General features: G+C 50.6%; 1 protein-coding gene across 1 annotated transcript; it reads left to right on the top strand.

The window, feature by feature from the left end:
- Positions 1-4,642: 4,642 nt before the first annotated feature.
- Positions 4,643-7,413, top strand: KCNA5 (potassium voltage-gated channel subfamily A member 5; the record flags this gene model as incomplete). The annotated part of the gene is made up of 1 exon (XM_082635621.1): positions 4,643-7,413. The coding sequence occupies one exon, from the start codon at positions 4,643-4,645 to the stop codon at positions 6,434-6,436; it is 1,794 nt and encodes a 597-aa protein (XP_082491747.1). The 3' UTR covers positions 6,437-7,413.
- Positions 7,414-26,065: the final 18,652 nt, after the last annotated feature.

The raw sequence follows: 26,065 nt of genomic DNA, 5'->3' as shown, positions 1-26,065 counted from the left end.
TTTTAACCCACAAAGTTGAGGCTGTTTGTGTAGTAATAGATAAGGCAGTAATATATAACCTGAACAAAGGGCCAAAGCAGATTTAATTCACGACTTCCCGTATTTGGCCGTCCAAATGAGTCTTCACATTGTCTGCTTAGGTGCATCTCCACAACTACTCGGAGTGTTTAGTTAATCTCAGAAATCCTCTTTCAAGTCTTATCTCTCTGTTTCCCCTGCCTCTCTGCTCCAGAGTTGAATTCCTTTCTCTTGGTTCAATTGCGCTCAACATGTCCTTATTGAAATTCACAGTATGGCCATGGAACCAGGCTGGGTGTTGTAAAGCAAATCAGAGATGAGAATGGTCCTCGATTTCAAGCTAACTGTATCTCTATTATCTATCTACCTTCCTACCTACCATCTATACGTATAGATAGATAAATGGTGTAGTAGATGTTATTTATATATGGGATAGATGGATAGATAGATAGATAACCGACAGACAGACGCACGCACACACACACACACAAAGATAAAGATTTATTCCAGTGAGAGTAGATGGGGAGAAGAGGCTAAAAGAAGTAATGGATGGATAAAATAGAGGATATTGGCACATATGCTTTACAGAGACATAAGCAAAGCATCTGAGTGTGGAGGAAAGGAGTTGTTAGCGCATCCTGCTGGAGGGGTCAGGACCTAGCAAGCTCTTTGTGATCTGCTTTCCTCCGCCTCTCTACCCCAATCTCACAGACTCTTCCCCAGCCCTCTGTGTCAGCTACATTCACTTGCTTTCAGTTCTTCCAACCAGCCCTGTCCTTTCCACCCCAGGGCCTTGGGACATACACTTCCCTCCACCTGGAATAGTTTTTCTTCCTCATCATCACCTCAGAAAGCTTCCTTGGGTCCTAGGTGGGGTCAGACGCCTCAGTATTCTCACAGCACCCTATATTCTAGACGTATCCCTCACAACTGTAGTTAAACAACCAACATAAAATTAGATGCTCAGAGAGTTTGCTTTCCCCAGAGGGAGTATGTCTGTCTTGGTCATCAGTTTACTCCCAGACCCGGGAACAACATCTTGTATCAATACATGGTAGGTACTCAATGAATATTTTTGAAGGGATTAATAAAGATGGCATTTAAAATTCTCTTCCTCCTCCCTTCCCTTTCCTCTCTCTCCCAGCCCAGCTCTGCTTTCTTTTGATGCCTTACTTCTCAGAATGTTCTTTCTTCTTGGTCTGCATACCTTGAGTCCCCTTGTGGTCTGCTAGGACTAGTCCCATGAATTGAGAGAAGATCGCTCATTTGTTTTCCTCTGATTATCTCATTCTGGGGGATATAATGTAGGTGTTGCAAGTAATTCATTCAAAGGTATTGTTTGGAGTTTGTCTGAGAGGAGATGCTACTCAAATTGTGATGTGAGGACTGCAGCATCACCACCACAGGGGGAGCTTCTTTGAGTCTAAGCCCACCTGGGGGGTCAATTCTGCATTTAAACAAGATCCTCAGGTGATGATGCATGTCAAGCACCTCTGTAAAAGAGCTGAACTCCCAGGATCGGTTGGGCAGAGAAGAAAGCAGGTTTCAGTTAGGTGATGTGCAGCTATGTCCTCTGTAAAGAGAAGAGAAGGAGATGGAGTTAGGAGCCAAAAGGTTTATTGGGAGGCAATAAAAGAACGATAAGAGAACCTGCAGAACTCAGCAGGGGACATCTTCAGACCAAGATGCTGTTCTGACACCTGTAAAAAGAAAGGGGAAGAGGATGGGTTGGATGGGGAGCGTCTCAGACAACAGAACCGGTCAGGTCCTTGTAACCCTGTGGTGCTCAGTCATTGCCAGGGGCTCCCAGGGAAGATGGTAATAGCCTCTGCAGGAAATCGGGCAGAGACAGGAGGTGATAGCAGCTGGGGGCTGTCAGCTAACTGCATTCCTTGAAGCTACAAAGCAAGTTCTTTCTCTAAGGGCGATCCTACAGTTATACCCCATGGCTGACACACGTAACATCTGAAAGAAATTTGACAAGAAACCTATGAAAGCCAGTAAATGTCTGGAAAGCAGAGTTAAGAAAGTACCACATTAAAGGCTTGACTTACATGCTCTTCTGGGACTATTTATGTTGTACTCTTATTCTTCAGGGAGCAGTCTCCCCAAGGCCGCTGGAAGACAAGGTCCAGGGAGCTCTTTCCCTTAGGAGCCCAGGGAGAGCCTTTGTGAACCGACACACGGCATCCCTGTATTTACAAGGTGCGTGGCTCAGTGAACAAGACAAGGCCTATAGGTCTCTGAGACCATCTCCTATGAGCTCTGCAGCCCCAGGCTCCCCAGGGGCAGACCTGATCCTGACTGGCAGCCTCCGAGCCAGCAGGAGAAGAAGAAAAACCCAGAGGGGATGGAGCAGGGACAGCACAGGTCTGGGGAGGGATGTGCAAGGCCCTGCAGGTAATCAGTGATGCCTCCACACACTCACTTTCACACGCCTTCCTCACTCATTCATGTCTGCAAGGACAGCCCACCGCACCTGCAGCGTTGCACACAATGAAAACATTTGCGTATGCCAAATGCACGTCCACCCTTGAGTTCACTTAAAAAAGCCACATGGACACACACTCCTCTGACCCTGACACAGCTTGTGAGTCCACACTCTGCTATTCCAACCAACACTCGTGCACCCACTACCAAGTTTCCAGAACACCCCCTGTGCACAGATGCATTCATGGACAACGGGCTGTAACATCACATATAAAAACCCAGACATGCAAAAACACAGAGGTTTTAGGTTAACTTAAAACCAAAAAAAAATATCTGGAGGCTGTGCCTGTAACTGCCGGACACGCCCTGAAGGCTATTTCTCTCTTGGCCATAGATGCGAAAATCCAGGGCTGGGGTGGGGTAGATAACCAGGTTCCCTTACCCAGAAGCACTTAGGTGTCATCTTAGTCATCCTCCTGCCTCCTGCAGGAAGGAACTAAAGCTGTTAGGCCAGATGATGGGGGCAGGGAGCCTCTGTATCCTTGTATCGGAAAGGGGGTCACAGATTTCTACAGAGGACCGGGGTGGAGGGAACAGGGGTCCAAACTCTGCTTGTGTGGGTTTAAATCCCAGCTTCGCCACTTTCTACCTGTGTGACCTTGAGCAAGTTAGTCAATCTCATTTTCCTCATCTGTTAAAATGAGGATAATAATATTAAGGCTTCCCTGGGGGCGCAGTGGTTGAGGGTCCGCCTGCCGATGCCGGGGACGCGGGTTTGTGCCCCGGTCCAGGAGGATCCACGTGCCGCGGAGCGGCTGGGCCCGTGAGCCGTGGCCGCTGAGCCTGTGCGTCTGGAGCGTGTGCTCCGCAACGGGACAGGCCACAGCAGTGAGGGGCCCGCGTACCGCAAAAAAAAAAAAAAAAAAAATATTTGTGAAGTGCTGAGAATAGGCCTGGTACAGCAGAAGGGCCAAGTGAGTACTGGTTTTTATTCTACTCCTGAGAATTCTCCAGCCCTGGGGACTCTACAAGCTCCCGGGCACCCTCTCCTTAAGCAGCGCCACCCTCCTCCCTACCCACACCTCCCTGCGGCGCCCAGCTCCCAGCTTCACCAGGCTAAAGGGCTCCACCAGGATCTCTTTCTCTCTCCTCTCCTTCCCTGTCCATGGTTTCTACAAATGAGATACGTGGAGAGAGCAGAGGTTGTGTGTCGCAGGAATATGAAGGCAGACGGCGAATCACCAGACTCAGCTGCCTGCCTGGGGCTGCCGGGCTGGGTCTGCCCAGCTGACCACCGCTGTCTGTGCTGGGAATCAGGGCTTTCCCAAGGCTAAGGGCAGGGAGATGCTGTACATTTTCAGCCAGTTACCTTTTGACGAAAATGTATGTAGGGAGATGGGAAGAGAGATGCTTCTCCATTGGTCTGGAGATATACACATACACGTATTGCTTTTTCAAGGCCCATAGCTCTGCCCCGCCCCCTCCTGTTTGTAATTCTTCCTAAAGAAGAGAGAACCCTCATTCCTCCAAAGGAGAAATGTAAAAGGGACTGTCTTCTCTCACACTCCGACTCATCTCGAAGTCTCATCCCTCCAACCCAAGATAATTCATTTCCCCTAGAGTCCACTCGGCGTTCAGCGGGTTCCCAGGTGAACTGAAATCCAGAGCTTTTCTCATCTGGTTGCCCTGGGAGCTTCAGCGCGCTCTCGGTACAACCTGTCCCCCCATCCTCTCCACTCCCTCCCTTCCCCCTCCCTCCCTCCCTCCCTTCCCAGGCTTCCTCCCAGGCTGCGCCCAGCTCAGCCCCTCCCTCCCTCGCCGTGGGCCCCAGCTGCGCCCTCCGGGGAGGCACCCGCGGCCTCCGGGCCCCGAGGGGAGGCGGGGGGAGGAGGGGAGGGCAGGAGGCGGGGAACTGCGCGGGGTGGAGGCCAAGCCTGGCGGCTGGAGGTTGCATCTGCTGGAAGGCGGCTTTTGGCTGCTTGGTAACGGGCTGCCAGAGCCGAGAGAGGCAGAGAGCAGGGCAGAGGCTTCCTGACGTCAGGACCGAACGAGGAGAACGCGCCAGCCCCCCAGCCCGCTCCACAGCTGGGCCGGCCGCTGGTGGGAGAGGAGCCCGGCGCGGGGCGCCCAGCAGGGTGAGAGGGGGCGCCGGAGCCGGTCCGCAGGGGCGCAGCATGCCCCCCGCCCCCGGGCCATGGAGAGCGCTCTGGTGCCCCCGGAGAACGGTGGTGCCATGACCGTCAGGGGAGGAGAGGAGGTCCGGGCCACAGGGGGAGAGCTCCGCTGCCCCCCGACGGCTGCGCTCAGCGATGGATTCAAGGAACCAGCGCCAAGGGATCGCGGTGGCGCCGAGAGGGGCGCGGACCCGGGAGGCCGGCCGGCGCCACCGGCGCCCCAGGAGCTGCCCCGGGCTAGACGGCTGCCTCCGGAGGACGAGGAGGGAGAAGGCGACCCCGCTCTGGGCGTGGAGGAGGACCAGGTGCTGGGCTCAGGGTCCCTCCATCACCAGCGCATCCTCATCAACATCTCCGGGCTGCGCTTTGAGACGCAGCTGGGCACCCTGGCGCAGTTCCCCGACACGCTCCTGGGAGACCCCGCCAAGCGCCTGCGCTACTTCGACCCGCTGAGGAACGAGTACTTCTTCGACCGCAACCGGCCCAGCTTCGACGGCATCCTCTACTACTACCAGTCGGGGGGCCGGCTGCGGAGGCCGGTCAACGTCTCCCTGGACGTGTTCACAGACGAGATCCGCTTCTACCAGTTGGGGGACGAGGCCATGGAGCGCTTCCGAGAGGACGAGGGCTTCATCAAGGAGGAGGAGAAGCCCCTGCCCCGCAACGAGTTCCAGCGCCAAGTGTGGCTGATTTTCGAGTACCCCGAGAGCTCGGGGCCCGCCCGGGGCATCGCCATCGTCTCGGTCCTGGTCATCCTCATCTCCATCATCACCTTCTGCTTGGAGACCCTGCCTGAGTTCAGGGATGAACGGGAGCTGCTGCGCCATCCCCCGGTGCCCCAGCAGCCCCCAGAGCCCCACAGGGGGGCCAATGGCAGCGGGGAAGCAGCGCCTCCCTCTGGCCCGACAGCGGCGCCTCTCCTGCCCAGGACCCTGGCTGACCCCTTCTTCATCGTGGAGACCACGTGTGTCATCTGGTTCACCTTCGAGCTGCTGGTGCGCTTCTCCGCCTGCCCCAGCAAGGCCGAGTTCTCGCGAAATATCATGAACATCATCGACGTGGTGGCCATCTTCCCCTACTTCATCACCCTGGGCACCGAGCTGGTGCAGCAGCAGCCGGGGGGAGGCGGCGGCCAGAACGGGCAGCAGGCCATGTCCCTGGCCATCCTCAGAGTGATCCGCCTGGTCCGGGTGTTCCGCATCTTCAAGCTGTCCCGCCACTCCAAGGGGCTGCAGATCCTGGGCAAGACCCTGCAGGCCTCCATGCGGGAGCTGGGCCTGCTTATCTTCTTCCTCTTCATCGGAGTCATCCTCTTCTCCAGCGCCGTCTACTTCGCAGAGGCCGACAACCAGGAGACCCACTTCTCCAGCATCCCGGATGCCTTCTGGTGGGCCGTCGTCACCATGACCACGGTGGGCTACGGGGACATGAGGCCCGTCACCGTGGGGGGCAAGATCGTGGGCTCGCTGTGTGCCATCGCCGGGGTCCTCACCATCGCCCTACCCGTGCCCGTCATCGTCTCCAACTTCAACTACTTCTACCACCGGGAGACGGACCACGAAGAGCAGGCAGCCCTTAAGGAAGAGCAGGGCAGCCAGAGCCAGGGGGCAGGACCGGCCAGCGGAGGCCAGCGGAAGGCCAGCTGGAGCAAGGCGTCCCTCTGCAAGGCTGCGGGGTCCCTGGAGAATGCGGATGGATCTCAAAGGGGCAGCTGCCCCCTGGAGAGGTGTAACCTCAAGGCCAAGAGCAATGTGGATTTGCGGAGATCCCTGTACGCCCTCTGCCTGGACACCAGCCGGGAAACGGATCTGTAAGGGAGGCCCAGGCAGACAGCTGGCCGTGGCCCGGGGACAGCGGAGGCCTCCTGACCCTGGGGATCTGCTTTATGCCGCAGAGTATTTCAAGCCCACACTGTAACCTACGTCTGTCCCTCTTCTCCCACTGCCCCCCCACCGCCACCTTGATCCCCTCATTTCCCCTCTTCTTTCCATGACACCCAGGGTCACCTATTTTTAAAAAGTACCACATTCCGTGACGCAGGAGCTGTTGAAATGGTGAGCACTGTGAGATGGATGTATCTGTCGCCAGTTTCCTATACCCAGCAGCGGGATAACCCAAACAAAAATGACTGTAAATAGCCCAGATCCCCAGAGGTTTTGTAACCCACCCCCCAACCAATGTCCCTGCGTTCCAAATTTTCTTTACATATGATTATATTTGTGTATAGGGGAAAATATTATTTTTATGGCTGGCGAGTGGATTTTTGTACAGTAGTTCAGATGGAGATATTTTGGATATATTTTCAAGACATATGTTGTATTTATGGCAGAGAAGGTTATTGTGATGTTCTCCTGTGATACTTATATTAGAGCCAGAGACCGTGGTCCGGTTTTTCTGGTTCCTGTGTCTGCAAGCCTCTCTCTTTGTTGAGATGTAGTGTCGGTGCTTTGTGTCTAGGGCAGGGAATGCTCTGGAAGAAAGGCAAGTCTAACTTTTTCTGTGCGCCTTAAACAATGCTTGCAACTTTCTTCAAAAAGCATTTTAATGATGTTGGAGGAAGGCTTCTGATAATTCATTCTCTTGATTTTCATCCCAGGAAATAAAATGTTACTTGTTTGAGGCAAGTGTTAGTTTTTCTACAGCTGATGTATCTTTGGAAATTAAAAAAAAAAAAAAGTCTGTCCCTTGCTGTTTCTGGTTCTGGAGTCAGAGCAAACCCCGCCTTGACTGGGGTAGAAAACTTGGAAAGCTCATGATTTGATCATCAACAACTCTTTGCTGAGCACCAACCCCCCCCCACCTCACCCCATACGTTGAAGATAGAGGGGTGAATTCTCTTTGTCTCAGGTTGTCAGGACACAGGCACGCCTGGGTGGCCTTAGATCCAGCCATCAGCATGGAGTGTGGATGGAGCTGAAAAGCAAAGGATGACCAGACCCTCCTCCCTCCCTCCACCCCCCACCCCCGCAGTCCCGCTGTGGTCTCCTGGGGCTGGGTTTCCCAGCCTTGCTCTGCAGGCTTTAAGCCCTTCTTAACATGGTTCTCAGCAGCTCAGAGGAACAAGCCTGGTTCTCCCAGATACGAAACCTGTCGGCAAAAGGGCAGCCCTGGTGTGAAAATCACAGAGAGAGGCGGCAGCGTCTTCTTACTATCCTACCCACCCCCTAAACTGTGGTGCAGCCGAGAAGGATGCTTTGCCTTTGTGATGGCGGAGGTGGCCAGAGGATGGAAGGATTTGCTTGTCCACATTAAAGGCTGGTTTCTACAGATTGTAACCTTGCCCCGAGTAATCCCTAAACTCAAAACAAATCCCTTTGTTCCCTTGTCGCTGGATGATTCTGGCAAAACATCACAGTAGGTGTAACACTGGCTGCAGTGTCTCTCTGGGGGGGTTAGCTCTCCGCGATGGGCTCCCGATTCCTGCTGTTGCTTTTTCTGCTGAATAATCCAAAGACTGGTGGTTTGGCATCCTCACCAGGTTGGGCTGGTGGTCCACAACCACATGGTTCCCACGACAACAGTGAGCTTGATGGCTAGTTCTAGGGTACATCCAGGTGTGCGGTGGCGGAGGGAGGGAGGATCTAGGAAATTGATGTCTGGGGATTGTGGATTTCAGTGAGATGCCGTCGCAGGCATAAAAGCCAGCATCCGTGATTGCCCAGAATCATTTCCAGCGGGGAACTGTGAACAGCACATCTGAGGAGGAAACAGAAGGATTGTGCCTGCAGGGCTCTGTTGTTTTTCATTACACACCGGAAGTAAAGGAAGGAGAGCAGAGACAAGTTGTTTGTTTATAATTTACAATCTGCCTAAAAGCGGGGCATCTTGCCAAAGCTCTCCTCCACACCGTCTCACTGCCAAGCCCTCTAAGGCTGTGAAGCGAACGCTTGTGGTTTAACGCACCCCTCTGCTGGCTGGGACTGGGGGTGGGCACGACTCAGGCTCCACCCTCCCTTGAAGATAAAAGAGAAGGTGCCACCTTTGCCCTGAAGGTCATTTCCTTTAGGCTTGAGCAGCAAAGAGAGAACTGCGCCTGCCCAGGTCTTAGATGTGTCCAGGTGCCTTACAGGTGTTGGTTCAAATAGACTGACTGCCTCTTTAGAACGTCCAGTAACGGGTACCAGTTTATACACAGCCTCAGGGATGAAGTGGCGGGAATGAGAGCGTTAGTGTCTCTGTTTTGTGTGGGAGGAGGGGGCGCTGCCCTGCAGGTTTACAAAGGGTATCAAGGTGGTTCCAGAGGGACTCCAGTCCCCAGCTGCAGCTTCCCATCCTGGAGGCCCGTGGTATCTGTCCTGGGGTGCTGGGAGGGCACCCAAAGGCAGTGCAGGTATTTCAATCTCTCTGCCTTCTCAGTGCACCTGCTGCTATGATTCTGCCAATGGCCCGCTGTTTCACTCCAGCCCTCCCAGTGGTTTCTCTCTTCCCATGACTGGCAGGAAAGGGGGACGAATGTCAAGTCTTTCACCCAGGTCACCTGAGGCAAGGGGCCCCTTCCTGTCCTCTCTCCCCCTCCCTTTCGCTGCTGTCATTGATTTTCCTTCCTGAGGAAACTAGATCAAGTGGCTCCAGCCAAACCTTTATCCAGATGTTCCTTCTGGGCTCCCACAGCAAGAAACCATCCCTGGGTTTATAATCTTCCAGCTTTGGCGACCTCCACGCAGAGGGCAGACATGCACTGGTGAGGTGTGTCTACGTAAGGACAGCCGCTCTCCTGCAGAGAGCATGTGGACCCCGGTTTTTCACCACCTACTTTTTCTTCTCCTGCCCATATGCTCACTGAACCCTGAGCAAGGCTAGGTTCAGAAAGAAAAGTCTTGTCATGTGCTTGAAAGCCCCAGCTCCCTGATCCGCCCTGCCCGGGAGGCTCCCTGGAGGGAAAATGAAACAAAGGACCAGCCCTGGAGGAATCTTCCCGTAGGACTGGGCTGTGACTTATTCGCGTGTTAGTGATAGGAGCACTTCCAGGTTTGGAGGGGATGGGGCAAAGTGTTTCTCTCCGCTGTGGAGAGTCCCCTCCAGAGATGGCAGGACGAGCACAGTGAGTGTGACCCTGGGATGCTGTCCCCTGGCACTGACCTCAGCAGCGCATATCTGCTCAGCAGCTGCTCAGTGGGCTGGGGATACCGGGACACATATTAAGATGCTGTCTCTGCCCTCATATGCTTCCAGTCCCATTGGGGAAGCAATCAGTGTACAGCAACTCAAATCCTGCAGGACAGGGTGCGATCAAGTGCCTTGTAGGGGATTGCAAAATGAAGTGGGATGGGTCAGGTGGGGGAGGGCGAGGAGAAATAGAGAAAGAGAAGCTTCTGGAGACCATGAAGGGTAGCTGGGTAGAGAGGAGAGATGGGGTCCAGGGTTACAGGCTGATGCCTCTCCCCAGGACACCAGTAGGAGTCCTGAGTTTATCAATGGCAGGGGGGGACTCAGCAGTTATTTAGGGCAGGGGTTGGCAAAAGCTCTGAGAAGAGCCATATAGTAAATATTTTAGGCTTCGTAGGCCATGAGGCAAAACTGAAGCTGTTATTGTAGGTATTTATATAACCACTGAAAATGTAGTCACTTAAAAATGTTAGAACCAGCCTTCGCTCGAGAGCTGTGCATCTCTGTCAGAACCATTTATCCGTCATACCGAGGCTGCCTCCTGGGCATCCAGTCATGCCTGGGAAGCTCTGACCTGGCTCCCTGATTGGATTTTACTCCACTGAACTTGCATTTCTTGCAAATACCACCCCTGGCTTAAGAAGGGGATCTGAGGCTGGGATTTCCTAGACCAGGGAAGTATTTATGAGGACGATGGAGCTTATTTCTACCTCCTATGAAAATTAGATTTTTCTAGATGGCTGTGAGACAGGCTGCTTTATTTCTAGGAAGGAGGAATAAAATGCCCAACTGGAGATTCTGCCCAGGGCTCTGGGCAGTGGGGTTCTCCCCCAGAGGCTGGAGGAAGTGGGTCCAGGTGGCCAGAGGATGGCCTCCTTCTCCTTTTGGGCCTAAGTCTTTTCCTGGACGTGACATCACATTGGGGGCCTTGAGGATGCCCTTGCCCTCTCACTCTTCAGCTGGCTCTTCTCTGGCTGTAGAGATGGGCCTGGGCTGGCAGGGCCCCTCACAGTGTGTGTGGTGGGAAGATGTGAATCAGCTCCAGCCCACAGGCCTCCAGACAGAATAAGATGCTTGCAACCTTCCCTTTTAATTGGCCGGTGTCTTCTAATGTCAAACTTTGCACCAAGCAATGTTTCAGCTGGAAGGAGCGTTGCAGATAATCTGGTTGGTCCACATTTTACAGATGAGCAGGCAGAATCCCAGAGGGAAGAGGCCCCTTACCCAAGGTCACCATACTTAAAGTCAACTGGGACTGGAATAGTCTCCCCCGAGCCCTAGGCTGGATTTTTCTCTGTGGTCCACTCTGCTTCCTCTGCATCAAACTGTCCCCATTCTCATTAAAGCTGCCTGACCTTCCCTCCGCCCACCCCATGGCCACCCCACTTCCCAAGGCACGTTCCTGCCAGATCAGTTCATTTGTATCCAGTTTGCCTGTGAGGGCTGCCTCCTGGGAGCTTGTGAAACCCTGACCTGTCTCCTCCGATTTGATTAGACTCAACTCAACCTGTGTTTCTTGAGAATGTCAAGGCAGTACAAGCCATGGAGATCCAGCACCGTGATGGCCTGGTGCCCACATGCAAGCAACTCACTGTCTAGGAGGAAAACAGAAACCTTTATAATCCAGTGTCCTGAATACCCTCATTCATTCATTCATTTCTCCATTCATTCAACAAATATTTATTTGACATTATTTACTATGAGGCAGACGCCTTGCTAAGGTGCTGAGGCTATAACTGGCAGGGATCTCCCCTGCTTGGTCTCCCAGGTTAGTGGGGAGAACCAACCATCAAGGAAGCAAATGAATTAAGAGATCACTTAAAAAAAATTTTATTGGCGTAGAGTTGCTTTACAATGTTGTGTTTGTTTCTGATGTACAGCAAAGTGATTCAGTTCTACGTATGCATATATGCCCTCTTCCTTGGAGTTCCTTCCCATTTAGGTCACCACAGAGCACTGAGTATCACTTTTATTTATTTATTTATTTATTTATTTCGGTACGCGGGCCTCTCGCTGTTGTGGCCTCTCCCGTTGCGGAGCACAGGCTCCGGACGCGCAGGCTCAGCGGCCACGGCTCACGGGCCCAGCCGCTCCACGGCATGTGGGATCTTCCCGGACCGGGGTACAAACCCGTGTCCCCTGCATCGGCAGGCGGACTCTCAACCACTGCGCCACCAGGGAAGCCCGAGTATCACTTTTAAATAGAGGTAAGAACCAAGGAGGAAGTGAGCAGATTGTAACTGGGGGATGGATGTGCTTCTTTAGAGAAGGGTGACGTGTATTGGAGACAGAAGAAGACATGAAATAAGGTGAAGAGTGGGGGACATGGATGTGGGGAACCTGGGGGCACTAGGAGGGTGTGTGTGTTTTCCTGCACAAGCAGAGGGCTGGTGGAGACAGGTACGGGGGCGGTGGGGGGAAGCCAAGGCCCCCTGGAGCTCCAGATGGCCTGTAAATCCCAGCACCGCCCTGGGGGGCCACTCACCGCTTTGGAGCAGGAAGCTGGCCCTGCCCTCCATGTGGCACCTCCAAAAGAGACGCAGCAGACATGTCACCAAGCAAAGCACAACGCGGATTCCTGCTGCAAGGCTGACGATGGGTTCCAATCTGATTTTTTAAAATTGTAGAGGGTAAGTAAAGGCCCTCAGATGCTCCTTTGATTATTTGGCCAATGAGCAGGAGACCCCGGCAGATTTTCTGAGCTGTTGCCAAAAATCCAGCCGGAGCCATCCGGGGCTGAGAGGCAAGAGGTGGGAGCGGGGAGGCAAAAAGCCCTGGAGGCTAGAGCTTCTAGGGGACGATTCTAAGACGAGGAACAGGAACTGAAAAATCTAAGAGGGGCTGAGGTGGGTCCGGAAGAAAGCCTGGTGGGAAAGCTGAACGTCTGCATGCAAAGCCTGTCATTGCCTGGAAGTTCAGAATGAAACTCCACATGCACCTGGATGGTGACCTTGGCTTGGACCCCACGAGCAGCTCCTCTGTGGTTCTTTCAGGGCTGAAGAACCTCGGAGGACAGCGGCTTCCCCCTTCAGCCCACATACATTCCTCACCCCTTCCAGGTAGGCACCGGTTCTTTCTTGCATGTGTGGGAGCCCCTCCTTTGGGGGACACGGAGAGACATGGGCTAAGGACCTGGAAGTAAGTGCTGCCCACCCAGGAGGTGTGCTCAGGGCCTCCCTCCTCTCACCCTGTGCTCTGTGTACTCTCCTGCGTGACGTCTGTGCCCAGGAGGAGTCACTTCTGCCTCCTACAGGTGTCTGGCATCTGCTGGCACAAGCTAGCCAGTCTTGGGTACAGTGGTGGGGACAGGAAGGAGACCGATTCTGCCCTCAGGACACTCAGAGACTAATGTGGTCAGGCAACACCTGCCTGTACACGAGGAGACACGTGCAAGAATGCAAGACTCATAATAGGGACTTCCCTGGTGGCACAGTGGTTAAGAATCCGTCTGCCAACCCAGGGGACATGGGTTCGAGCCCTGGTCTGGGAAGATCCCCCATGCCACGGAGCAGCTAGGCCCGTGAGCCACAACTACTGAGCCCGCAAGCTGCAACTATTGAAGCCTGTGCACCTGGAGCCCGTGCTCCACAACAACAGAAGCCACAGCAATGAGAAGCCTGGGCACCGCAACGAAGATTAGCCCCTGCTCGCTGCAACTAGAGAAAGCCCACGTGCAGTAATGAAGACCCAACGCAGCTAAAAATAAATTAATTAATCAATTAAAAAAAAGGAATCATAACAAACAAAACTAAAAATAAAGCCCAAGAACCAGTTTGAAGTATCCCTGGGAAATGTGATTGTGCGTAAAGGTATGGGGGGTGTTGATCTAAGCCCAGGGGAGTTATTTGGGCTGGGACTCCTGGGAGAAGTGATCTCAGAAGCAGAGTGAAGGAGAGAGAACATTTAAAAAAATTTTTTTATTGGAGTCTAGTTGATTTACAATGTTGTGCTAGTTTCAGGTGCACAGCAAAGTGAATCCGTTATACATATACATCTATCTACTGTTTTGGAGATTCTTTTCCCACATAGGTCATTACAGAGTACTGAGTACTCTGTACCCTGTGCTATACGGTAGGTTCTTATTAGTTATCTATTTTATATATAGTCGTGTGTATATGTCAGTCCCAGTCTCCCAATCTTTCCCTCCCCCGCCCTGGTAACCATAAGGTTGTTTTCTACGTGAGAACATCATTTAATGCTTATTAATCTACATCTTCCCCGCTGTCCATCCTCCTGCCCCGGGAGCCCTCCCGTCAACTCCCGCAGCCCTCTTCTGTCACTCATCGCTGTGTCCCCTGAGTGTCTCAGGTTGGGAGGTGGCCGGCTCACAGCACACGGTGTCTTGTGCCTCGCTGGCTGTCAGCTCCTGCACGTGGCCTTTGATACAGGTCAAACCCACGTGATCCCACAGTGAGACTCGACAGTGATCTTGCTGCACCCTGAGTTTTACATGGAATGAATCAGCTTTGCCTTTTTCCCTTAAGTCTTCAGTTTTACAGTGATTGGTCTCCTGACACATCTGAAGGCTGCTTTTAGGCGTCTTCGGCTTCTTATTCTGATGATCCTATAAATCCTGTTTCAACACAAGATCTATTCTTTGGGAACTTCTGAGTGCTTGACTGTGACACTATTACAGTGTCGTGTTTATCAGCAATTTCCAAATCACTGTGATAATAAAACTGAAGATGTAGACAGCAGCTTTGCTCCAAAGAGTGCAAACTGCCGTCCCTGTGGCATGTTCTGTAAACAACTGAGATGACTCGAACATGAATGGCTACCTCTTGGTGATCCATGCCAATTACAGGAAACACACAGAAGATGCCCATGTATGCTTGTGTGCTTTCCTCCCTAGCTGCCAGCCGATGAAACTTCCTATTCCTGCAACACTTTGCATTTTTAAATGAACGTCCCTTAGAAAGTGGAAGCGAGTGGTCGCAATTGTGCTTTGGTGGCCAAGGCACATCGCTGCAAGGACGAATTTCTCACAGAACCTCCAGGTTGGACCGCTGACGGTAGTTTACGCTTCTGTTCCTCTCTCCATAGTGTACACATTGTTATTACATTATTGTTTATTGTTCTTCTCTAGTTGTAGTGAGTCACCTGTAAATCCCACATCATTTCCACATCCGTTTGAAATTGTCTGAGATGGCAAAGCCACCTCCTCCTCACCCTTCTGTGTTCCTTTCACTCTCTGCCTCTGGTCCACCCTACCTAAACTTCCCAATTAATCTCCCCAGAAGACAAGCCATACGGTCAGGTCATTCCTAGGCTCCTAAACAGAATAAGGCCAGTCCCTTTAGCCTGACTTCTGAAGTCCTCCATCATATGATGTTAACCCTTCCTTTCCAGCCCTTTCTTTGTCTACCTTATCCACCCCCGAAGACACCTACGCTTCGGAGCTACACTGGCCAGACTCATGGCTGCAGCTGACCCCACTGGCGTGCCTTCCCACCGGTCATCCTCTTGGTTGGAACGGGTGACTTATTTTCACCCATTGAAATCCTGCCCATCCTTCAATGCACACCTCAGTATCTGCTCCTCAAAGGGCCACCCTCAGTCCATCCAGTCCAAAGCCTTGTCCCTTTCTCCCGTGCTCTTATCATAAACACATCTTGCCCCAACATGGTAGTTGTTTCCCTACCTCTGGCCCATCGCGTTTCAAACTCTTCCTCCACATCAGGAATTGGCTGGTCTGTCATCTTCCTAATCATCTCAGTGTCTAAAATCGAGCCTGGAATACAGCTGGCACTCAGTGTCAAGGCTGTTTGGACTGAACTGATCCTCTTTGATTATTTGCCTGGACCATGGAATTAGGTCCCAGGCCTCCCAAGCCGCTGGACATACAAGCTGGCGTCATTATCTCCATGTGTAATGTGTTGATGAGGCATCTGCTTCCGGTAGGGAGCTGGGTTAAACCCATGGCCAGCGGTTTGGACGTGCAATCAAATACAATCCCTCTGGGCCTCCCACATGGGTTGTGGTAGAGCAATCCTTGATACAGACACTTTCAGGCATCTAGGAAGATGCAGGACTTGGTTGGACATTGCCCTGCCTTCACTCACCTGTGTGTAGTCCAGGTGAGTGATCACGTGGTGGATTTCATGTGAGCTGGGACTCCTAGCAGTAGAAAGATGAGGGTGAGGATTCAGGGGAGTGTTTCGGGGACCAGAAAAGAGCCGGGGAGGGAACAGACAGAGGATGAGCTGAGGGCTACAGGTGGAAAACTGGGAAAATTGTCACTCTGGGTCAAAAGATGTTGGTGAGGATAGGGTGACAATACATCACATCTGCCAGGGACATGCAGTGTATACCTGTGGTTGGTCAACAAATTCTTTTGATTGTTTCTGACACTCCATCCCCCTCACTCTCCAAATGTCCCAGTTTGGAAGATGAATTGAGTGGTCATCCAAGCGGAGGTAGGAGTGGTAGGGGACAGTCTAGCTCTCCATCATTCTCTGCTGTCATTTTCAGGGGGACCCCTGGGTCACCAGGTTGGTTGACCTGCAGCAGTGGCGCCTGCAGGGCCTGGGGCAATGAGGCCACCAGGAATTTTCTGAGTCCCCAGATGCAAGGTGTTGTGCTAGACACTGATGTTCAGGCACCTGTAAGACATTAGGGGGCCCTGTGTGGCATTTAATCCACATCCTCAACCCCAGTCCCATGTAATAGAGTTCTCCAACCCCTGGCCCAGGACTAGGTAAAATCTTTAGAAGTTCTAAGCAGAGAAAAGAGCATGATGCTCCCCCATATGTAATTCAAAATAAAAACAAGACTAACTGAAGCATAAATATAAGAAAGCCCCCATACTTGCTAATATTTTCTTTGATGCTTCTACTGAAATTTCGTGTCAAGTTATTTAAAAAAAAGAAAAAGTTTGTGATGCCCCCTGTTGAGCTGGTGCCCTCAGCTCAGGTTGACTCTTCTTTTTGGGTAACCAGGACCCTCCCCATGCCCCCCCTTGGCCACATCCCAGGGCCCAATCATGGGCACAGGCAGTTCTGTCTGGGTGGCTTTTCCGAGTGGGAAATGGTTCCAGATGTTGACAGCTGGAGGCCACCAAGACAGACTGGGGCTTCCCCACAGCCACACAGAGGCCTTCGTTCTGCAGCTTTGAAGGGGCTGCTTTGATGTCACCCCCAGCAAAGCATGGTTGGTTCCATCTTTTCTGGGAAAATGCCGAGAGGCGAAGCTGAGGATTAAGTCTCTGCTGTGAATTAGTGATCTCCCCTTCCTGACACTGGGCCTGGACCACTCTCATGCTGTGAGCAGCAGAGGGGGTTTATAGAGTGTGGACACTGAATTTCAGAGATGGAAGGGACTATTTCTCTGAAATAAAGGAACAGTGATAGGATCATAGTGAAAAGTGTACATTAATGAGACAGTTGAAGTGTATGAATAGAGTATGTGCATGGGGTCCAACTCTGAACTCCTCAGACATTTTTAAAGCAAATGTATATGTCACAGACCTTCTGACACATACATAAATATTTAAAGAGGTCATCTTGGAGAAGACCACACACGTCACCAGAAGATGCTGCCTTTGCTCAAAACATTTTGGAATTCTCCTTTGGGAACACATTCAGACCCAGTTCCTGGAGTTGACAGAGATCCTCTCATCAAATGGCAAGTTCCCACTGAAACTGAAGTGACTGGCAGTCACTCACACTTTAGTATGAACTAGTTAAATCAAATGCAACTTAGCTCTAACCTGACCATCTAGGAAATGGGAGTTTAAGCAGAAGGTTGTGGGGAGAGGATAACTTGGGTCCTCTAGGGAGCAGCTGGGGGGGTGGGCTGTGCCCCAGGAGGTTGAAGAAAGAAGGGCTGGGATGCAGGGACGGAGGGTGGGGGAGGGCTAGGAGGGCATAAAGAGGAGCCTTGGGGCCAGCACATGAGGAGGCATGGAGGCAGTCAAGTGTTTGGTTAAGGGAGAGGTTTGGAGGCAGGTAGACCTGAGTTAGAATCCTAGTTATGTCATTGGCTATGTGACCAAGTGCAAGTGATGCCTTTCTAAATGGCTTATGATAGAACAGTTTTTTTCCAACCATAAAATAAATTAAATAAATAAACAAAAAATAAATAATAATAGATAAATAAATAAAATAGTTATTTCCAACCATAAAATGGGAATAATAACAAGGCTTTCTTTCAGAGTTGTCAAAAGGCAAATGTAATAAGGTACATAGATATTGGTTAGGAAGAAAGCCCTCAATAAAGGTCAGTTATCATTATTATTCTTATGTAGGCTTCTAGGAGAGAGCTTAGAACAAGCCTGCCCCTTTCAAGTGGGAACACCATCAAATTTATTTTGGCAACATGTATTGATCTCTAATAGCTCCCTGCCGTGCCAGAGCTATGAGATGTAAAAAGATGAACCGGGGGGAATTATTTGCCCACAGTCTACTGGGTAGCCCAAAGTAAGCACATCAATGACAAAATCAGATGTAGGAATCAGGTGTTCGAGATGGATCTGGAGGATGGAGGAGATTTACACGGGTCGGGGAAAAGGGATGCTCCACGGGCAGGATCGGGGTCTGGGAGTGGACCAGTCAGTGCTGCAGAGTGGGAACGACACCACCCCATCCTAGCGTACAGGAAGCCCCAAATGTACTACTTGCGTCTCACCTTATCTTCAGCCCAGATCCATGTCCAGTGCAGGTCTGAGAACCGGGCTTGCTATCGACCGTCCCGGAGCAGTGTACTTTACAGGTCAATATCATAATCAGTTTATAGTTATTCAGACACAGCTTTAAAAAATCTACCAGTTCACAAATGTTTCTTGTGAGCTACACAGGAAGAAGAAGAAAAAAAAAAGCCATTTCTTTTACTATTTGATTTGCCCAGCCTCAGAAACTAAACCTCTCTCAGACTGCCTCTTGTCTGGGACAGGAAGCTATTTGCTTGGATAGTGAAAAAGGTGTTAACATTTGACTGTAGCAATGTCCCATGCGCAACTTAATATTCAGATTCCAGTGATTCAAAGCCTAAGCACCTAGCCTCCACCTCTGCATCCCTGCTGGAAATAAGATCCTTCCGAATTTATTAATTCCCCCCATGTTTCCCCTTTGGTAAGGGTAACAGTAAGATTGGTTTCAAGATCTGTTTTTGTTTTGTAAAAAAGTTCATTTGTATCATATACACACTACTATATATAAAATTGTATCACATATATACTACTATATATAAAATTGTATTATATGCACACTACTATATATAAAATATCCATTGTATCATATACACACTACTATATATAAAATAGATAACCAACAAGGACCTACTGTATGGCACAGGGAAATCTACTCAATTTTCTGTAATAACCTATATGGGAAGAGGATCTGAAAAAGAATGGATATATATATATCCTTTCACAACAACACTGTAACAAGACACTGTAAATCAACTATACTCCAAAAAAAATTTTAAAAAAAATCCCTCTGAGATCTCAGATCAGGTAGAGGAGCATTCATTCATTCATTCATTGATGCCTGCAGGCATTACAGCCTAGGAGACCAGGTGGTCTGGAAGTAGAATGTGAGGGCTTGCTTTCTAGCTGAAGCCAATTTTCTGTATAAACCTCTTTGTGTTTGTCATGTGGGGATAATAGGACCTTCCTCCTATGGTGGTTGTGAGAATCAAATGAAGTATCGCACGGTGAGTACTTAGCACGTGGCCCGGCAGGTGGTAGATTGTGAGTCATGGTACCTGTCGTGGTTGTTCAGCCTCTTCTATGTGTCAGGCACGGTGCTCAGCGCCATGAGAGAAGCAGAACCTCAGCAGGAGGCATAGATGGTTACGTAGCGGGCAGCAGCTCTGAATTCATTCCCATGTCCTTTCCTTTTCCCAGGGTTTATGGGCAGGTCCCCCACTGGAGGGGATTTTTAATCCCTTACATCTTTGCCTTTTTTTTTTTGCGGTACGCGGGCCTCTCACTGCTGTGGCCTGTCCCGTTGCGGAGCACAGGCTCCGGACGCGCAGGCTCAGCGGCCATGACTCACGGGCCCAGCCGCTCCGCAGCATGTGGGATCTTCCCGGACCGGGGCATGAACCCGTGTCCCCTGCCTCGGCAGGCGGACTCTCAACCACTGCGCCACCAGGGAAGCCCCATCTTAGCCCTTTAGACAGACTAGTCCTGCCACCTCTTCAGCAATCCCGTCTTCCTATCGTACCTAATTTCCTTCATGGCACTTACCATTTTCTCAGAATACTTGTTGGCTTGCTCACTGCTTCTTTCTCCTACTGGAATGTGAACGCTAGGAGAACCAGGACCTCATCTGGCTCACTGACGTCCTGTATCCCAGGCACACAGCAGTGTTGAATAAATGTCTATTGGCTGATGGACTCCTGAACGAAGCCCAACAGGTCTTGGGTGGTGCAGATCGCACAGAATGACTAGATTTAAGCTGTTCCTTGAGGACAGCGGTTGTATTTTCTTCTGTTACCTTTCTTGGCCCCCACAGAGTTCTGGGCACACAGTGGAGCCTAATAAATACTTGTTGGTGGATTGGTTAAATCAATAGCAACAAGAGAGGTACCTGGATGGGGTAATGAGTCTTGAAGACAAGAATTATGGGTCTTAAAGACCAAAAAAATAGGAAATTATTTTTAGTGTAGGGGAGTTTTTTTTTATTGTGGTATGTTAGGGCCAGGAGATTTATAGTCGATTTTACTGTTTATAAGTTTAAAAATATGGTATGTGAGCTTCTGCAAGAAAGCTGGAGGTTTCACAAGTTTCCATTGCTCTGAAACAGAGGTGACTTCCAGCCACACTGGCATCCACCCTAGAGCCTACGTGACATTTTACAAATCATTTATCAGCGCTGAGCTCCCCAGAGCTTGCTCTGCCGTTCTCCAAGATGCTGGCTGGCACCTCGGACAGGGGAAGCCAGGATGTGTTTTGACAACCAAGTGGTCTCCTTAGCAAGCTGATGGTGTCCTCAGGCAGCTCAGCAGAGAAAGCTTTGGCTTTCCAACGAGGATGGTGACTCTCAAGGGGCTTCCTCTCTCAGAAGCACATGCTGAGTTAATCCTCAGACTGTTATTTGGATTTGTCCGGGCTCTGTGAAGCCAGCTTGTCCGTTTGAGTGCAGAGCAGGCTCAGGCCTCTCCACGTTGCTATTTTACTGAAGAAAAGTCAGTGAACTTAGAGCACAAAGCCCCAGAGACCACAGGAAATAGGTTCTGAATCCTTTCCAAGAACACAGAAGCGAGCTAAGCACCGTGGGGAGGGGATGAACAGTGAAGACAAAGGTCCGAGTGCAGCGTCAACTTTACTGCTCATTGCTACTTGCTGAGCACCTACTGTGTGCCATGTTCCCTGGGGGACATTTTATAACATGACCCTCAATCGCAGAAATAACCTTGACAGGTTGTAGAGCCAATGAAATTTAGAGAAACCACACAGCTAAGAATTGGCACAGCTGGATTTGAACTTGCCCTCTCTGCCTCCAGACCTAGGTCTCTTTCCGCCTGGCCAGCTGGTAAGGCTGTCCGGGGTTGACCGTGGAGGAGTGAAGACCCATTTTGGTAGGGGTCAAGGTAGAATAAGGGAGAGGCAATTTAAAGGCAAACACTGGATTCGAAGACTAGGAAAGGGGGGGCCACGTCAGGGTAGGGTAGAGCTCAGTAGCAGGAAGGGGACATCCTGCCAGCAAAAACCTGCAGGTACGTATGCGGCGTAGGCACAGGAAAGAGAAGGACAGACCACTTGGCTTGAGCAGAAAGTTTCTGAGCCTTGGAGAGGGTTTGTGGGAATCCTTGGAGCCAAACTGAGAGACAAGTTGAGGAGGGGCGGTTGTGGCCTTTGCATAGCAGGTGGGGTTTGGAACTGATCTTATACTTCAAGGGAGGGCCGCAGTGCAGGTGTTCAAGAGGGAGAATTCACCTGAGGAAAGTGGTATTTTAGGAGGATTGGTGAGAATGTCTCGGGAGATCTGGGGCCGGGAAAAACCAGCCATGAGGTTTTTCAAGGGCAGAGATGTGAGAAAGCTCCTGTGTCCCATTAGCTGCTCTGAGAAAGAGTTCCCTCCCTCTCTGCTCACCTCCATTTCAGCACAGCTGCTGACGTCCTCCCAAAATAGCCGAGGCATTCCTGCCCTTCCCAGGGGTGCTGGTCAGCTCTCGCTGGGCCTGTGGCTGACCCCCTCAGGCCATGGGCCCCACTATGTCTAAGGTGGCCCAGCCATGCTGGGCCTCACAGAGCCAAACATGACATTGTCCTGAGCCCGAGGGAAGCCTGCCAATGTACTGCCATCACAGGGGTTGGGGGAGGGGAATACATCTTTTGCTCTCTTGCTAAAAATGCTACTGAGCACTGTAGAAACAACTGGATGCTGTAGAACACAGGTTATTGCCCTTGTCCCACTGGGGAAGGATGGCAAGATGGTGCTTCTTGTTTCTAATGGGAGACCAACATCCCATGTTCCGTAACATCACACTCATCTTTTGCTAGAAAGTCGTCAATAAAGTACAGGCAAAATGTCATGATTTTTCTCCCCCTACAGTGTAGTCAGGGCTCCTGGCAAAGACAGAGTTACTTTTACCAAGAAAGAAGGTGCCCGTTCCCTGATTGTGGGTTGCTACAAGCACACCAGACTCAGGTGACACACAGCAGGTAGGAGTGTGGCGCATGGGAATGGGGGCAGGGGAGGGAGGAGTCTGGGCCATCTGCTTCCCTGTTCTCTCCACATCAGAGAGATGGCTTCAGCCTCTGAAAACTGTGCCCAGGGGATCAGGCGACATGGAGTGGGGTCAGGAGTTCATACAACTAGAGAACCATAGGATCAGAGAGTATCAGAGCTGGATGGGGTCCAGCAATAGCAGTGGCTCTCAGATTTCAGGATGTATAAGAGCGACCTGGGATGCTTCCAAAAATCCAGATTCGTGAGAACGCCCGCCCCAGGGCTTCTGACTTCATAGGTCTGAAGAGTCTGCATTATTTATTGGGACTTTTTGTTGTAAGCGACGGGAAACGCTGCTTGTATGATTTAAGCAGAAAAGGAGCTTGTAGAGAGAACGCTTGTACACGTGGAGCTGAGGGAAGCTGCTCAGGCAGAAGCGCCCCTGAGGGTGCAAACTCTGGCAAAGCAAAGGAGGAGGGAGGACCTCCTAGAGACGGTCACCTGGTCCACCTGATGGCCAAGCATCAACCCCACATGAGGGGACTTGCGGGCGGTCACATGCTCTGTGCTCCTTCAGAGGGTCTTTTCTCAGATCTCTTTGTCACCAGCCTTCTGATTTGGGCCATTCTAGGTCCTTGACTATGAGGCCCAACTCCTGTCCATTTCCTTTTGTAGTCTTTCATTTCAGATGATCTCCCCTTCCAGGAAAAATAGACAATCATTGGTCCATTTGCTAGAGAGAGGTTTCGTGTTACACACTTGGGATGTTTTTTTGATCCCTTTAATTAGCTCTGACGCTTATGCAATGTCACTGTGGGCTATTGTATGTTCAATACTTACAATAGCTCTGGAAGATTGGTGTCCTATTAGCATTCCCACTTCACAGATAAGGAAGCTGAAACCCAGAGAGGTTGAGTCACATGCCCAAGATACACAGCAAGTGATGGCCCACCTGGAATTTAGCCCGGTCATTCTGGCTTCAAAGTCTGTGCTCTCCTAACCACTGTACTTCACCTGGACTCTCCTTCACTGGAAGAGATCTGAGTTTGTGATATATGATAAATCTCAATCCATCAGATGTGGAAGTTTTGTTTTGTTTTGTTTTGATAAAATGGGCTTTGACTGGGATGCCCACTGAATCTCTTTTGATCCTAGATACCTATGATGAGTTATCCATTGCCAGAGATCCCCGTGGTTTACATCCTGATTCCATCAACAATCTCATTGTCTGTGTTATGGTAACCATGCCTTTGTCTTTAGTTATAAGTTCATTATCTCTAGATATAGCCCATAGTTTCATTGAACAATTATAGTTAGAATACCTTTTTTGTCTTAACTCTCAAAACTGTCTCCTTGGATAAGTGTAAGGGAATCGCACTTCTCCTGTGTCTTGCAAAGGACAAAATCAAAGTCATCTCTCAGCCACCCACCATCGACAAGCAGGCTGTAGTTAGCTAGTATCTACTGAGCATTTGTGTTTCCCAGAGGCTGAAATGGTCACATATATTAGCTCATGTAGCCCTGAAAACAGCCCTATGGAGCAGACACTACTATTATCGCCATTCAGGCCCATACAATGAACAGGATGGGGACATTTGCTGAAGGTCTCATAGGAAGCAAGTGGTCTAGCCAGGATTTACAGCCAGGCAGCCTCGCTCCAGAGCTGATCCTTCTTGCCAGAGCTTAAGCTCATTCTCTCCTGCGATGTCAGCAGAGAAGATTAATTCATCCATTCAACAAATATTTATTGAGTGCCTACTCTTTGCCAGGTGAGGAAAACTGAATGGTCTCTGACTTCAAGCAGCATGGCCTAATGGGAAGAAAGACACTGATCAAATAACAGTACACATCTACGTGAAACTGTATGTGTGAAAGAGCACTAAAGGACATGTCTACCATGTCAGGTGAGTGCATCACAGGATGATCTTACCTCATCAGGTAGGTCGGAGCTGGAGCCCGAAATTAGAAGGGCCCTTATTAAAAAGGACCTGCCTATTTGTACCCACAGCTGCTAAGGACTCAGTGATGAAACCCCAGCTTTGGGAGCCTTGAGTGGAAGGAAGGAAGAAAGAAGAAACAGGAGAGGATGCTTCTTCTTATAGCCCTCCAGGCAGCCCCTCTTCCTTCCTCTCTCACCTGATGCTTTTTCCAGCCCTGAGGTTGAGCTCCTGAGGGCAGTGAAGCAGCTGGGCCTTCCAGAGGTCACCCTGAAAGTGCACTCTTTGCCAGGATGACAACACAGCATCAGCATCCATTCTTGAGAAGAGTCAGCCACATCAGTCGCATCCGATTCTCTGGGGAGAGCAATGGGCATCAGGCATGCAGACCTCAAGGGAGCTGGGAGCCTCGTGGCAGGTCCTAGAGAGATGGACATGGTCCTTCTTCTCTGTTTGCCAGGTGTGTCTTCTGTGGTGAAGTGAGGACAAGCATGGACCCTGATGCCTCATCACTTCCAGAGATTGATGTGAGTGTCACCACATTTGTTCATGGGGGAGCTTTGGAAACTCAGGGGCCACACAGGTGATTGTCAAAGCATTTTACCACGTGGGTACAGTGTACTAATTTGGGGGAGGATGGAGAGAGCTTCTCTCTCTGTCACCTCGAACACCCTTGATGGAGGAGGTATTCTAAGTCTTTGAGTCCTTCAGCTCAAGCCCAGCTGACATCTCAGGGCTCAGGGGCCCAGAAAATGGGGAGATTTCATTCATGTAAAGCCAGTGAAAGAAAGGAGGCTGATCAACCCAAACCAACAAATTCCCAGAGGGGCAAAGAAACATGGAGGAAAAAGAGAAAGCAGATGGAGGTGTGATGGGAGACAGATAGTTCTCAGAGTTGTAGGGAGAGGAGGTGAGAAGTAACGTGGGGTCGTCACCATAAGTGCCCCCCCTCTGCTCACTGTCCCCACACTTCATAAACGAGCCACTTCACCAAGTCCAAGTGTGAGATTACTCGGGGGACAGGCTGTCAGCCTCTCCAAGATCAGGGCCAGGACTGATAACCAAGGCAGGATGCCGGGAGTTCAGGGCTGGCCAGATAGTCAGCTTCCAGTTTATCAAGCCCAGGGGATGACACTTTCTTCTGGACCTGCCAGCCAGAGTGGTTCCACTGCCCTAAGACTATCTTTTGAACAACCAGATTGCAAAAAACTAAAAATGATGAGGAGCTGATCAGTACAGAGTGCCTCCCCTTAAGAGAGACCTGATTAGAATAGATGGAAACTTCTGTTCAGAGTTAAGATGCTGCAGGAATGGGGCACAGTTGAATTAGTCCCACACCTGGAGCCAGCAGACAAAAGTGCAAATCCCAGCTTTACTGCTTACTAACTGGCATCTTTACGTGGTCCCTTAAACTGTGTGGCTCTCCAATCCCTTGGTTTTAAAACGGAGCTAATGCTATCTGCCCTGCAGGGTTGTGAATATTTCATAAATGACATATTTTGGATGCAAGCACTTTTAAAAACTATAAAATACTTTGCAGATAAAAAGGATTACTTCCAGTAACCTGAAAATCAATGAAGTAAAAACAGTAAGTGGACTGTGTTTATGTCCCCTATCCTGTGACAAATCCAGAGCTCCTTTGCACATTGTATTCCACACAAATGGCGCCTTTCGGAGCACACAGTGAATGATGTTTCTTGTAGCAGCTGCAGCGGTGCCAAGTCAGGTGGAAGGAGGTGAGATTTACATGAAAAGCATTTTGGTTCACGATTCCAGTCTCTGT

The sequence above is a fragment of the Mesoplodon mirus genome (assembly GCF_964341445.2).
Source record: "Mesoplodon mirus genome assembly, chromosome: 11".
NCBI classification, from domain to species: domain Eukaryota; kingdom Metazoa; phylum Chordata; class Mammalia; order Artiodactyla; family Ziphiidae; genus Mesoplodon; species Mesoplodon mirus.
This window is presented reverse-complemented; position numbering and strand designations above follow the sequence as displayed.